General features: G+C 44.3%; 1 protein-coding gene across 3 annotated transcripts in view; it reads left to right on the forward strand.

The window, feature by feature from the left end:
• FAM161B (FAM161 centrosomal protein B) overlaps positions 1-14,334 on the forward strand; it is a 351,011-nt gene that overhangs the window by 70,267 nt on the left and 266,410 nt on the right. For all 3 annotated transcript variants that reach the window (XM_033950765.1, XM_033950766.1, XM_033950767.1), the window contains exon 3: positions 12,598-13,118. In XM_033950765.1, coding sequence (XP_033806656.1) covers positions 12,598-13,118 — 521 coding nt within the window. The remainder of the gene's footprint in view (positions 1-12,597; positions 13,119-14,334) is intronic.

Raw genomic sequence — 14,334 nt, forward strand, 5'->3', positions numbered from 1 at the left:
TCAAAAATCGCTTGTCACTACACCAGCTTTTATAACAATTCAGATATAGTAAACCCAATTCCAGTTGATATTTGTTAAAAGATACCATTATAGAATAAAATTCCTAACAAGATAAAATATTAAAACTTCCAATTTAGCTTTCTCCTGCCGGTGAGTCCCTCTGCCGCGTCATTGATGATGTCATCAGTGATGCTTCACCGGCAGGAGAAAGCTGCGAAGCAGCTTGTTTAGCATGCTGTAGCTGCCGATGCTACTGGAGGGAGGTTTGCTGCTCGGTTATCTCGCTGGGAGGGTCGAAAGGGTTTGCTTGGGGGGAGAGATGTTGGGTTTCGGCTGGGAGGGGGGAGAAGCAGTCTGCCTCGGGCGCTCCAAGACCTGGCGCCATTACCTTCTTCGGGCACCAGCAGCAGCATTTACAATTCGCTGCTGTTGTCGGTTTCAGGCCTTCCTCTCTGATGGGTCCTGCATACTTCCTGTTTTCATGAAGACAGGACCCGACAGAGAGGAAGGTCTGAAGCCGGCAACAGCAGTGAATTGTGAATGCTGCTGCTGCTCGATGAAGTTCAGGACACCAGGTCTTGGGTTACAGAAGGAGGAAAGGGAGCAGAGGGGGAGAGAATTGGGAAGAGTGTTGCTGTACCCAACTGGAGCGAATGAAAGGAGATGCCAGGGCTTGGAGGGAAGAAGAGACGCCAGGGCATGGAGGGAAGGAGGAAGGTATGCCAGACCAGGGGGAAAGGAAGGAGGAGATGTCAGAGCATGGAGGGGGGGGAGAGATGGAAGAAAAGGAAAGGAGAGAGATGCCGGGAATCAGCGAAGGGATGATGCCAGACCATGGGGTGGGAAGGAAAGAAAGGAGAAAAAGATGCCAGAGCATAGGGGAGGGGGGTGGTGACAGAGAGAGAAAAACGGAGAGGTGACAGAGTTGAAATCAATCATGTACAAAGGAGAGAAGGGGCATGGGATAGATAGTTTAAGGAAGGAGCATAGAAAGATGGAAGATGCCATATGGAAGATAGAGAGGGCAGATACTGGATGGAAAGTGCACAGGGCAGTGAATGGAAGGGGCGAGATAGAGGGTGAACAGTAGATGGAAGGGGTAGAAAGAGGGAAAGCGACACTGAATGAAAGTGTGGGGGTAGGAGGGACAGCTGCTGAATGGAAGTGGGGAGGAGAAAGGAAAAAGGGCACATGCAGGATTGAGGGAAGAGGATAGAGTTAGTTACTGGAAGGGGTGAGGGAAAGAGGTGGCAAGCTATAGGTAGACACAGTGAAAGAGGGAAATTGAGGACTGAATAGTAAAAAAGAATTTAGACAGAGGCAGAAAATAAATTGAGAAGGAAGATCAGGGAAGAACAGGAGGAAGGGAGCGGAGAGAGAGTTGCCAGAGCAGGGGGAAAGAGAGGAGACGGATACCAGACCTGGGAGGAGGAAAAGAGGAAAGAGACAGATACTAGATCTGAGGGGAAAAAAGGAGGAGAGATATGCTAAAATCTGCTGGGAGGGAAGAAAGAAAGAAGGAAGGAGAGAAAGAGGCAGAGAAAGGGGGGGGGGTTTGTAAGCACATTAAAAAGACTACAGAGAAAAAGGCTTGGATGAAAGGGGAAAGACAGGAGGCAGATGCAGGATTATGGGAGGTTCAAACAGAGGGGGAGAGAGAGGGAAACCTGGAACAAAGGTAGAAAGGAGAACTGACACTGAATCTGGGGAGGGTAACAGAGGGAAAAGAGAGAGAGACCTGGACCCAAAGGGGATGGGGCTGGATTGTGAAAGAAATGTTGAATGTAAAAGAAGGAAAGATTGGATGCACAGTCAGAAGGAAGTGCTACCAGAGACTCATGAAATCACTAAACAAAGGTAGGAAAAATGATTTTATCAATTTAGTGATAAAAATGTGTCTGTTTTGAGAATTTATATCTGCTGTCTATATTTTGCACTATATTTGTCTATTTTTTTATAGTTACTGAGGTGACATTGCATATTTTAAAGTAATCTGCCTTGACATCTTTGAAAAAACCCTGAAACTCATAAATGATAATTAACATTTTCTCTGCGAACAGTGTGCTTTGTGGGTTTTTAAAATATTTTATGTTTACCATTATGAATTAATAAGATATTGTGTATACATGAAAATGAATGAAAGAAATTGGGGGTGGGGCTAGGGCTGGATTGGGGGCGGGACTGAATATTAATAGATGTCCTGTTTTGATGAAAAAAATAAATGGTCACATTATCTTTGTTTGATACCATACCGTGACTATGTACAGTATCCCTGCAAAACCTTCGCAACTTTGAGTCACAATATTTCCTTGGTTATATAAGCGTCTTACTTAATAGGGAGATAAAGCTTAGTATTCTGTGACAAGAATTACTCTGTAGTATTGTGCTCACAGCTATAATTTATGTTAATAATAATACTTTCCTTATATTATTTAAAATATTATTGTGAAGTGCTCAGACCAAGTAACTCAAAATATAGTGAAGTCACTACAATGAGGTTAACAAGGGGACCATCATCGCCTTCACCTGTCCCCTGCCCTCCCTAGATGACCACAAACATTTTCAGATCAGTATAATTTAATGTACTTATCTGAATAGGAGGGTAGTTGGTTTCGTTAGTACTCATTGGTGAATGTGTGTTGATAAAACTCATGTGCTCCGTTAAAATTCTAGAATTGTTCATTCATGCTTCCAATCCCGTCCCCCCCAACTCGAGTTCCACCTCTTCATCAGGGAGGGACACTAAGGAAAAATCAAGTTCAAAATTCCCAATTCAAACTACTTAAAACATAGTATAACATATCAAATTAACTCTAATGGTTCTGAGTACTATTAACTAGATTCCAATGTGTTGACTTAATCTTAATCTTAGAAAATCTTAAAGTTCCTATATTACCTGGTGGTGGCTCACTGAGACAAGATTCATTCAAAGCAAACGGGCCAACTGAATCTCTCTGCTTAGCTTGTAAGTTTTTAAAGCAAACTAATCGGAAGAAGCTGCCAAGACAACAACCGGAAATCAACTCTGAATTTAATTAAATCCACTGGAAAAAGGAGTCATACTCTTAAACTTCTAGCCAGTCTATATCTAGATTTAAACCCTTTGGAGCCAAGGTCTGCCAATTATATATGAAGCGTTGCTCTTTTTGTATTAATGCTTTGGATATATCACCCTCAGCATTATATGTTTGAATCAATACCGTGTATCTCAGATCTTCTAATGAGTGAGACTGCTCCAGCCAATGGGAAACCAGGGGGGCGGAGATTCGGCTTGTCCTGATGTTACTTAGATGTTCGATGATCCGAGTTTTAATCATTCGGATCGTTTGCCCTATGTAAATCTTTTTACATGGGCACTGTATATAATAAATCACCCCGCTGGATTCACAATTGGTCCCTGTGTTCAAAGCAAAATGTCGTCCACCTGAGCACGGTATTTCCACAAAGGTGGCCTCCAATATATACCGGCAGACCTTGCACTTACCGCAGGGCTTATGAGAAGGCTTTGGCACCGATCTTTGGTTATGCAAATTATGTTTTAACTGTTCTCCCAAATTCTTTGCTCTTGAAAAGGCAAATTTAGGCAACTCTTGTAGTATTGGATAATACTGTAGTATTGCCCAATGTTTTAATATGATATGTTTTATAGCGTTGCTATTGTTGGTATACGGCATAACGCAAACGATATTCTGATCTTTTTGTTTATTTTGATCTTTTAACATTAGCCATGGTCGGTGACAATTTTTAGCTCTTTTCCAAGCTCTTCTAATGATTTTCCCAGGATATCCTCTTTGTGTGAACTTAGTGTACATTTCATTAGCCTCTTTATCGAAATCCGATTCCTCTGAGCAGTTCTCCGTATACGGAGAAACTGCCCAGTAGGGATACTGTTTCTCAGTGCTCGAGGGTGAAAACTCTGGTATTGCAGTAATGTATTTTTTTGTGGAGAGTGGTGGAGATATGTTGATTTTGTTTGAAAATCTTTATGTCTAAGAAAGATATTTGATCCTTATCTGATTTGTACGTGAATGCTATATTAGCATCCTTTTGATTAAGCTCCTCCAAAAATTGCTTTAAAGTATCTTCCCCACCACTCCACACAAAAAATATGTCATCTATGAATCGCTTCCAGCAGGAAACGAATTGGAAATGAGGAGAATTGTAAACATGTGTTTCTTCATACTGAGTCATATATAGGCATGCCAGCGTGGGGGCAACTGAGGCCCCCATGGCTACTCCTTTCGTTTGGAGAAATATCTCACTTTCAAATTTAAAATAATTATTGAAAATGACTATTTCTGCCAGATCCTTTAACAGGCGTCTCTTGGAGTTTGAGAAATTCAATTTTAGCAACTGGGATTCAACTAATTTAACTGCTTCATATTGAGGTACATTAGTGTACAATGCAACTACATCAGCAGTTACCAAAATTGAATCTCTCGAAAATGTCTGTTCAGAACACTGTTCAATGAATTGTAGAAAATGAGTTGAATCCTTAATATATGACTCAGCATGAGGAACCAAATGTTTCAATTGACTATCCAAATACTGGGAAATAGGTTCTAACACCGAGCCTATCCCAACAACTATCGGGCGTCCCGGTGGTTTTTTGTCAGATTTGTGTATTTTAGGTATGAAATGTATTTTGGGAATCCTGGGAAAATCGTTAGTGATTGGAAGCATGAATGAACAGTTCTAGAATTTTAACGGAGCACACGAGTTTTATCAGCACACAGTCACCAATGAGTACTAACGAAACCAACTACCCTCCTATTCAGATAAGTACATTAAATTATACTGATCTGAAAATGTTTGTGGTCATCTAGGGAGGGCAGGGGACAGGTGAAGGCGATGATGGTCCCCTTGTTAACCTCATTGTAGTGACTTCACTATATTTTGGGTTACTTGGTCTGAGCACTTCACAATAATATTTTAAATAATATAAGGAAAGTATTATTAACATAAATTATAGCTTGGTTATATAAGCAAAACAAATGAAACTTGGCGATCTTATACAATTTTTTAAGATCTATTCAAAGGAACTATTGCGTATTTTCATTTTTTGAAATTGGCAAACGTAAAAAGCCTCAAAATGGAATGAAAAAGTGGATACACTAAAAATGTTAAGTTTAGCCTTTTGTGTCTCCTTCAATAATGAAGCTATTCCCATAACATTTTGTCTATTATTTTATAATATGATTTTGTTCTCAAATATACAATTTCAACTTATAAGTTAATCTCATTACTTTACAATTTCACTTTAAATTTTGTGATTTTGTGAAAAATGTAAAAAAATCAGGTATTTTTAACCAGCTTTTACAAAAAAACAGTCATCTAGAAAGTTGAGAGACTGAGAGAGTTAGACCAGCGAGAAAAGAAGTAAACCAGCGTAATACTGAACTGGATATACAATTTCTGCCACTCAGGACAGCAGAAGAATGTGATCAATTAGATTGAAAGCAGCCAATAAGTCAAGGGAAACCACCAAAGCAATGCAACTGTTTGGTCTAAAATCTAAATAACTACATGAACAGGCTACATACCTAACGTGACCATTTATTTTTTTCATCAAAACGGGACATCTATTAATATTCAGCCCCGCCCCCATCCCATCCTAGCCCCGCCCCCAATTTCATCCATTCATTTTTCACCCATTCAATGTCTGCCTTCCTCCCCACACTTCTATTCAGCATCTGTCCACCCTCTCCCCTACACTTCCATTCAGCACCGGTCCCCCCTCTCTCAACCCCTTCCATCTACTGTTCACCCTCTCTGCCCTTTCCATCCAGTGTCTACTCTCTCTCTCATTTCAGCTTCATCCCTCTTCATTTTTCTGTCTCCACCCCTTCCCCTGTGCTCTGGCATCTGTCTCTTCTCCTTTCCTTCCTTCCTTCCCACTCAACCCCATGGCCTGGCATCACACACATTTCCTTCTCTTCTACCTCTACCTCTCTCTCCCCCTCCATGCTCTGGCATCTCCTCTCCTTCCTTTCCCTCTGGTCTGGCATCTGTCTCCTTAGTTTCCCTTCCCTTATACCCTGGCACCTCTCTGCTCTCCTCTTCTATCTCTTCCTCCCCCCTCCATTATCTGGCATTTTCTCTCCTTCCTTCCTTTCTCTCCCTCCCTCCTTCCTTGCCCCTAGTCTGGCATCTGTCTTCTTCCCCCTCCATGTGCAAGTAATGGGTAAATGCAAATGCTCAGAGAGTTGGCCTTAGAGTGCTGGTAAAAAAAAATTGAAAAATAGGACCTTAGAAGTGGTCCTTTGAATACTGGCTACACCTCGGGGTGTGGCGGGCAGTCTGCCACCTTCATGAGCTCTCTCTCCGGTCTGGGCCCATCTTCGTTGCCCGGTAACCCCAGCGAAGAGGCACTGAGGTAGGTAATGGGTGGGAGATGGCAAAGTGTCCTGTTGTCTCCACAGTAACGGCCCGTAAGTGAATTGAACTCAGGCCACGGAGTTCTAACACGGCACACACTGGCTTCCCTTCTCCTCCGAAACAGGAATAATGTCATTTCCTGTTTCGGATGCGAAGGGAAGCCAGTGTGTGCCGTGTTAGAGCCCCGCGGCCTGAGTTTAGTTCACTTGCAGGCAAGAGGGTAGTGAGGGAATAGAAGGAAGGGAAGAAGACCTCACCAGACAGTTGGGGGGGCGGAGCGGCCAGGCCCTGCCCTGCCCTGCCCTTTTTGCTCCCCCCTAACGCTGGTCCTGGGGCAGGGAGACAGCCCATTCTCCTGCGATCCCCTGTCCCGTTGGCCCCACACACAGCTTCAGGCCGTCTCTGAAACGGGACTTTTCGGCGTCCCGAAGCTATGCATGGGGAAAACGGGACAGGGGAGCTGAAACAGGGACAGTCCCATTCAAAACGGGACGTATGATCACCTTATACATACCCCCTCAGCTATTTCTCTATCTCCGGAGACGGGAGTGGTTCCTGGGGACTGGAGAAGAGCAGATGTAATCTCCATTCACAAAAGTGGTCACAGGGATGAAGCGGGAAACTACAGGCCGGTAAGCCTCACTTCAGTTGTTGGAAAACTAATGGAAGTGTTGCTGAAAGAAAGGATAGTGAACTTCCTAGAATCTAATGGGTTACAGGATCTGAGGCTACATGGCTTTACTAAAGGTAAATCTTGTCAAACGAACCTGATTGAATTTTTTGATTGGGTGACCAGAAAGCTGGATCGAGGACATATGCTAGATGTAATTTACTTAGATTTCAGCAAAGCCTTTGGCACCATTCCTCATAGAAGGCTCTTGAACAAACTTGAAGGGCTGAAGTTAGAATCCAAACTGGAGAACTGGATTACAAACTGGTTGACGGACAGACGCCAGAGGGTGGTAGTTAATGGAAGTCGCTCGGAGGAAGTAGAGTCCCTCAGGGTTTGGTGCTGGGGCCAATCCTGTTCAATATATTTGTGAGTGACATTGCTGAAGGGTTAGAAGGAAAGGTTTGCCTTTTTGCTGATGATACCAAGATTTGTAACAGAGTAGACACTGAGAAGGAGTGGAAAACATGAAAAAGGATCTACAAAAGTTAGAGGAATGGTCTAATATCTGTCAACTAAAGTTCAATGCAAAGAAATGCAGAGTAATGCATTTGGGGATTAATAATTGGAAGGAGCCGTATATGCTGGGAGGTGAGAGTCTGATATGCACGGATGGGGAGAGGGACCTTTGGGTGATAGTGTCCAAAGATCTAAAGACAAAAAAACAGTGCGACAAGGTGGTGGCTGCTGCCAGGATGCTGGGCTGTATAAAGAGAGGCATAACCAGTAGAAGAACGAAGGTGTTGATGCCCTTATACAGGTTGTTGTTGTGACCCCACTTGGAGTATTGTGTTCAGTTTTGGAGACCTTATCTGGCGAAGGACACAAAAAGGTTTGAAGTGGTCCAGAGGAGGGCAACGAAAATGATAAGAGGTTTGCGCCAAAAGGCGTATGAGGAGAAACTGGAAGCCCTGAATATGTATACCTTAGAGGAAAGGAGGGACAGGGGAGATATGATTCAGACGTTCAAATACTTGAAAGGTATTAAGGTAGAACAAAATATTTTCCAGAGAAAGGAAAATGGTAAAACCAGAAGACATAATTTGAGGTTGAGGGGTGGTAGACTCAAGAGCAATGTAAGGAAATTCTTCTTTACGGAGAGGATGGTAGATGCCTGGAATGCGCTTCTGAGAGAGGTGGTGGAGATGAAAACAGTGACATTCAAAAAAGTGTGGGATGAACACAGAAGATCTAGAATCAGAAAATAATAATAAATATTGAAGAACTAAGGCCAGTACTAGGCAGACTTCCGTGGTCGGTGTCTGTATATGGCCGTTTGGTGAAGGATGAGCTGGGAGGGTGTAGATCAGGAGTCTCAAAGACCCTTCTTGAGGACCGCAATCCAGTCGGGTTTTCAGATCTATGTACATGCACTGCTTTCAATGCATATTCATTGGGGAAATCCTGAAAACCCGACTGGATTGCGGCCCTCAAGGAGGAACTTTGAGATCTCTGATGTAGATGGACTGGAGTGAGCTTTGACAGAGACTTCAGTAGTTGGAACCTAAGAACAGTACTGGGCAGAGCTTTGCATTCTTGCCCAGAAATAGCTAAGAATAAGAAAAAAACAATAACAAATTTTTTAGATTGAATCAGGTTGGGCAGACTAGATGGACCATTCGGGTCTTTATCTGCCATCATCTACTATGTTACTATAGATTTGATTCTGTGGGCCAGAGCACAACTCCGGCCTCTTTTGCTGTCCCTCGTGACTCAGTGGAATCCTTAGCTGGATTCGCTGGGTGTTGCGCTGCCTTGGTCAGCGGCGGTCCACAGCAGCATGCTGTGGTGGGTGAATCCTGTGCTTCTGGACAGAGGGCTTCCTCTGCGAGTCTTGGACTAGTTGACCCTGATGACGGACATGAATCTATCCAACTGGGGGGGGGGGGCAGTTTGAAGGTCTGTCCTGGCGCAAGGCCAGTGGAGTCGTTCAATCACCTGGCACTTTGAGCGATCCGCCTCACCTTGTTGCATTTTCAACAGTGTCTCCATCGGAAGGCTGTTTGTGTTTTCTCAGATAATGCGTCGGCTGTAGCCTTTGTCAATCGTAAGACACATGGTGTCTCCTGCTGAGCCTGGAAGCTTGGATGCTCTTTTCGTGGGCAGAAAAGCTCTGGTGGACTTGTCCACGGCCCCGGTGACGGGTGTCAGCGGCATGCTCACAGACTTTCTAGGTCAACAGTTGCTGGACCCGGGAGAAAGGCTAGCGTTCAAGTCCATTGTCCGGCAGTGAGGTCGTCAATCCTTCATTCTGCTGGCATCCACCAGGTTCCGGAAGACAAACAGATTCTTCTGCCGGCGCAGTGAAGTCGGTAGTGAAATGTTGGTCGCCCTGGTACAGCCTTGGCCAGAGGGGGATCATCTCTGTCTTTCCCTCGTGGCCCCTGATAAGGTGCATCAGGCGCCGGGTGGGCCAGGTGGTCCTGGTAGTCCTGGACTGGCCCAGAAGACCATGATAAGTATGCCCACCTGGTGTGGTTGAGCGTGGAGAGGAGTCTGAATCTCCACTGCCATCAGCAGCTGCTCACACAAGGCCTCATAACACTCCACGATCCGGACCGCTTTGGTCTTATGACTTGGCTCTTTGGTGCGCAGTGTTGACAGCTAGGGGTATTCCTCTGTGGTCATTACTACGCTCCTCCAGAGCATGTGGAATTCCACTGTGTCGGCCCCTGCGAAAGCCTGGAGGTGCATTCAGGCTTGGTGTGAGAGGGATCTGGTGGAACCCTCGGCCACTTCGGTGGCACTTGTCCTGCGCTTCCTGCAGACTGGCATCAGGAAGGGACTGGTGGTTTCTTCGCTCCATGTCTAGATTGCAGGACTCTCGTGTTTGGGTCCTACTACTCTCAAGAGTTCACTGGCATCTTTCTGACGTTGTCCGTTTCTTGTGGGGAGGCTGAGGCCTCCTTAGTGCTGCCCTGTCCAACGTGGATTTGAACTTGGCTGTCCACTTGCTGGCTCGTCCGCCCTATGAACCTCTGGATCAGATTTCTCAGAAAGATCTTGCCATCAGGACTGTTTTCCTTGTAGCAGTCCCTTCTGCACATGGAGTATAGGAGTTCCAGCTATTTTGTGCAGAGATCCTTTTCTCCGTATCACAGATTCTATGGTCCTCTTGAGGACTGTGTCTTCTTCTTTTCTGCCGAACGTGGTTTTAGTGTCCATGTCCATCAGTAGTTCGAATGCCCGCTTTTGTTCCATCGGGGTCCAAGGACTGTGTTTTACGGTCTATAGACGTGTGGCGTTTCCTTCTGAGATGCCTGGGGGCCACAAATGACTTTGGTCTTTCGGACCATCTGTTTGGTCTGGCAGGACCCACACGGCTGGGTCAGCTTGCTTCCACAGCTGCCATCTCTAGGTGAATATGTAATGTAATGTAATTTATTTCTTATATACCGCTACATCCGTTAGGTTCTAAGCGGTTTACAGAAAATATACATTAAGATTAGAAATAAGAAAGGTACTTGAAAAATTCCCTTACTGTCCCGAAGGCTCACAATCTAACTAAAGTACCTGGAGGGTAATAGAGAAGTGAAAAGTAGAGTTAGAGGAAAAATAAAAATAAAATAAACATTTTAACAAGACAGCATTGATCCAAATACTTTGGAAGGTAGAAGAGAGGAGAGAAAGGAATAGAAGCAGAAGGGGGAGCTGTTGTACAGTAGAATTCTGGAGAAATTTAAATGATAGAAATAGAACAAAACAAAGACAAAAGGCAAAACAATAGATAAGATTAAAGATAAATCATAAGCTGGAAAGAAAAATAAAATAACACTTTGTCTTCAATCCACGGTTTCAGCGTCAGTGATGAAGTGGAGCAAGTAAGTTTAGGAGGAGTGATTGACGTTTCCAGAAAGGGCTTCTTCAGGGAAGAGACTTGGGAGACAGTCCCAGGATGCCTATGTCTCCTTCCCTGCGATGTTCTCCCATCCATGCATTCCCTCCCAGACACACTGCCCATGCCTCAGCCGCTCCAAGGAGGCTGCCCCAGATGAGGCCCACGGTGAATGCAGGATTCTCTCCTCTGCGGGAAAGCCGCCCGGAGCCGACAGTCGATCTTCTTAGCGGATTGCATGGGGGGAAGAGTTCACACTCTTGGTAGGATCGGGTCTGTGTGCTCTCGGTGGTTGTGGCTGGTCTCGTTGCTGCTTAGGTGTAAAAGCAGTTGATCTCCACTGCTGCTGATATTTAAAAGCAGGCAGATTGATCTCTCCAATGGACTGCAGGGGGAGGAGAATATTTCTGCTACTTATGTGTCAGCGGGGAAGAAGCTTCCCCTTGGGGTGAAGGCTCACTCTACTAGAGGAATGGCTTCCTCTTGGGCAAACTCCACAGTGGCCTCTCCTGAGAAGATTTGCAGGGCGGCCACTTTGGGCCTCTCTGCATACGTTTACCAAGTTCTACCGACTTGATGTGGCGGCTAAGCAAGATGCAGCTTTTGGGGCTTCAGTCCTGGTGGTGGTCTCATCGCCCCCCTCCCCCCCCCCGATGTGTTGAGACTGCTTTGATACATCTCTAGCGTAAAGATTCCAGAGGTTATTGTACAAGAATGAAAGATTAGGTTGTTAATCTTCTTTCTTGTAAATATGCTCTGGAATATTCACACCCGCCCGTCTATTCTGTCTGATTTGCAAGTTGCCTGACCAGTAACTGGTAAGATGGATTTTGGTCTTTGATAAGACTCGTTGAGAATGCATTACTTGTGCTTTATGTTGGGTTTGGGGGGGGATGGGTGTTCCCTTCTGAACTCTCAGGCAGTGTTTACTTTAGCCAAATTTGTGCAGTCACAAATTGTTGCATGTTCAAGTTAAATGTTATGCTATGTTTAGCCTTAGGGCAATAATAGTTTTGAGGTTGTTTCTTCTGAGTAGAATTTATTATGCAGCGGGGAGTCCCCGCACCCCCCTCTCTCTCTCTCTCTCTTTCCGTATGTTTCCTGTTACCTGGCTTGTCTACTAACTGAAAGTCCAGGGGTTGTGTAACAGGATATGCCTAGAGGAGGAGAGATCAGACTTTGGTTTGAGTTCCCTACAGTTGAAGGCTGGAAGAGTTACGCAGCCTTAGCGTGAAGATTCCAGAGGATATTTACAAGAAAGAAGATTAGCCGAGGTAAGTAACCTAATCTTTCATTTGTGCTTGTCTCAATCTGTATTAGTTTTATGCTAACATCATTCCAAACACATAGTAACATAGTAGATGATGGCAGATAAAGACCCGAATGGTCCATCCAGTCTGCCCAACTTGATGAACTGATATTTTTAAAACGAGCAGTTTTTCAGAGAATAAAGGAAACTATTTTAATTGTCTGACTTGATGAACATTTTTCTGTTGTTTTCTTGTTCTGATATCAGACCAAAGACATTAGGCTAGAATACAAGGTTTGTCCATTTTGGTGGGGATGAGGGGTAGGGGTTGAAAATTCCAGAAAATTACTAGATTGGTTTCACTTTTGAAATTCTCCTGCGTTATAGAGCAGACTGGGTTAAACCTACTGAAGTTGTAAGCTCAGCACAAAATGCATATTAATATTCTTCTTTTTCCCTCTTTAGATCTGGTAACTTAAGAGGACTGATTTTTGACACGTCAGATCATTCCATACCAATGATAAAACAGAGACCTAACAGTGATATTTCACACTGGGCCTCGGCACTCACAGTGCCTCAGCCCTTCAAGATGACTATAAGAGAAGCTGAGCAGAAATCTAAAATGTTTAAAGCAAACATTTTTCTGGAAGCAGAGAGAAAAAAGTCAGATCAAGAAAGTCGGGATCAAGCAGAATGTCAAAAGAAATTCCGTGCTCAGCCCCTACCAGCTCACATTTTCCTTCCACTTTACCAAGAGATGCTGGAAGAAAAGGAAGCTAGACGGCATGCAAATATTCAAAAGAGAAAGGAGCTTCTCCTGTCTACTCAGAAACCTTTCAGCTTTCTGAATAAAGAAGAACGAAGAAACAAAGAGATACAACCAAATGTGTTAGTAATCAGCCAGGAAGTTGAAAATGGCAAACCAAAAGTTATCAAGAAGATTCCCAGATCTGTGCAGGATTCTACAGTTAATGATAAACTGAAAGGTAAACCAAAAAGTATATATCCTGATTTCTATACCAGATTTTGGCCTTTTAGAAAGTGGACTTCAAGCATTTGAGAGAAGGTCTGGAAAGATGGCAGAATAAAAATTGGGAATCCCAAGAAATAAAAACTAGAAGGAAGGCGAAGATATTCAAAGTGATTAAATTGAGCAGGAAAGCCTCCTATCCAGTTAAATCACTTGTGCCTTCCTATTCACAGTCGGGCGGTTCCTGGGAGGAGCTTACATGGAGCTGCTACTTAACTTGTTCGTGGCAATGTTCAGACCACTGAGCTGTTAAGTGAGTAGATAAAGTTTAAGATAGCATTAGGATAGTTTTTATTACTATCTGCCAAATTAACCACACACTGGTCTGAATATTGGCCTGTACATGGTTAATTTCCAGCTGTCAGTGGCTTAAAACCTTCTGACCATCAAAGGCAGAATATTGTAGAAGTAGAGAGAACACATTGGGAAGATGCATCAGAAAGACATACATTGCATGGAACAAGTAAGAGGGAATGCTTCACCTGTATCCTTCCTACTAAAATAGATTTCCTGCTTTTAAAGTTGAATCAGTTGAATCAATACGAACAAAAGTTTACCACACGTACGAACATAAGCAGTGCCTCTGCTGGGTCAGACCTGAGGTCCATCATGCCCAGCAGTCCGCTCACGCGGCGGCCCATCAGGTCCAGGACCTGTATACTAGCCCTCTATCTATACCCTTCTATCCCCTTTTCCTTCAGAAAATTGTCCAATCCCTTCTTGTACTCCAATACCGTACCCTGTCCTATCACTCCCTCCCTCACCATAGCAGAAGCAGTCATGAGGAACAGTCTTAGGCTTCCGCAGCTGACGTCAGGATTGTTGCAGCTGTCGGGGTCTCGCCATGTCTGGCTAGGCAGAGCCAACATTTCAGCCATGTTGCTGAAGAAAGCCACAGCACGATGATGGCTGACATGTCAGTTCCGCCTACCCAGACGTGGCGAGACCCCGAAAACTGCAACAATCACGAGGAACATAGAAACATAGAAGATGACGGCAGAAAAGGGCTACAGCCCATCAAGTCTGCCCACTCTGCTTACCCACCCCCTGTCTATGCCCTAATGACCCAATTTCCTTATCTTGACCCTCGTAGGGATCCCACATGGGTATCCCATTTATTCTTAAAGTCTGGCACGCTGTCTGCCTCGATCACCTGCACTGGAAGCTTGTTC

The sequence above is a fragment of the Geotrypetes seraphini genome, chromosome 7 (assembly GCF_902459505.1).
Source record: "Geotrypetes seraphini chromosome 7, aGeoSer1.1, whole genome shotgun sequence".
Classification (NCBI taxonomy): Eukaryota; Metazoa; Chordata; class Amphibia; order Gymnophiona; family Dermophiidae; genus Geotrypetes; species Geotrypetes seraphini.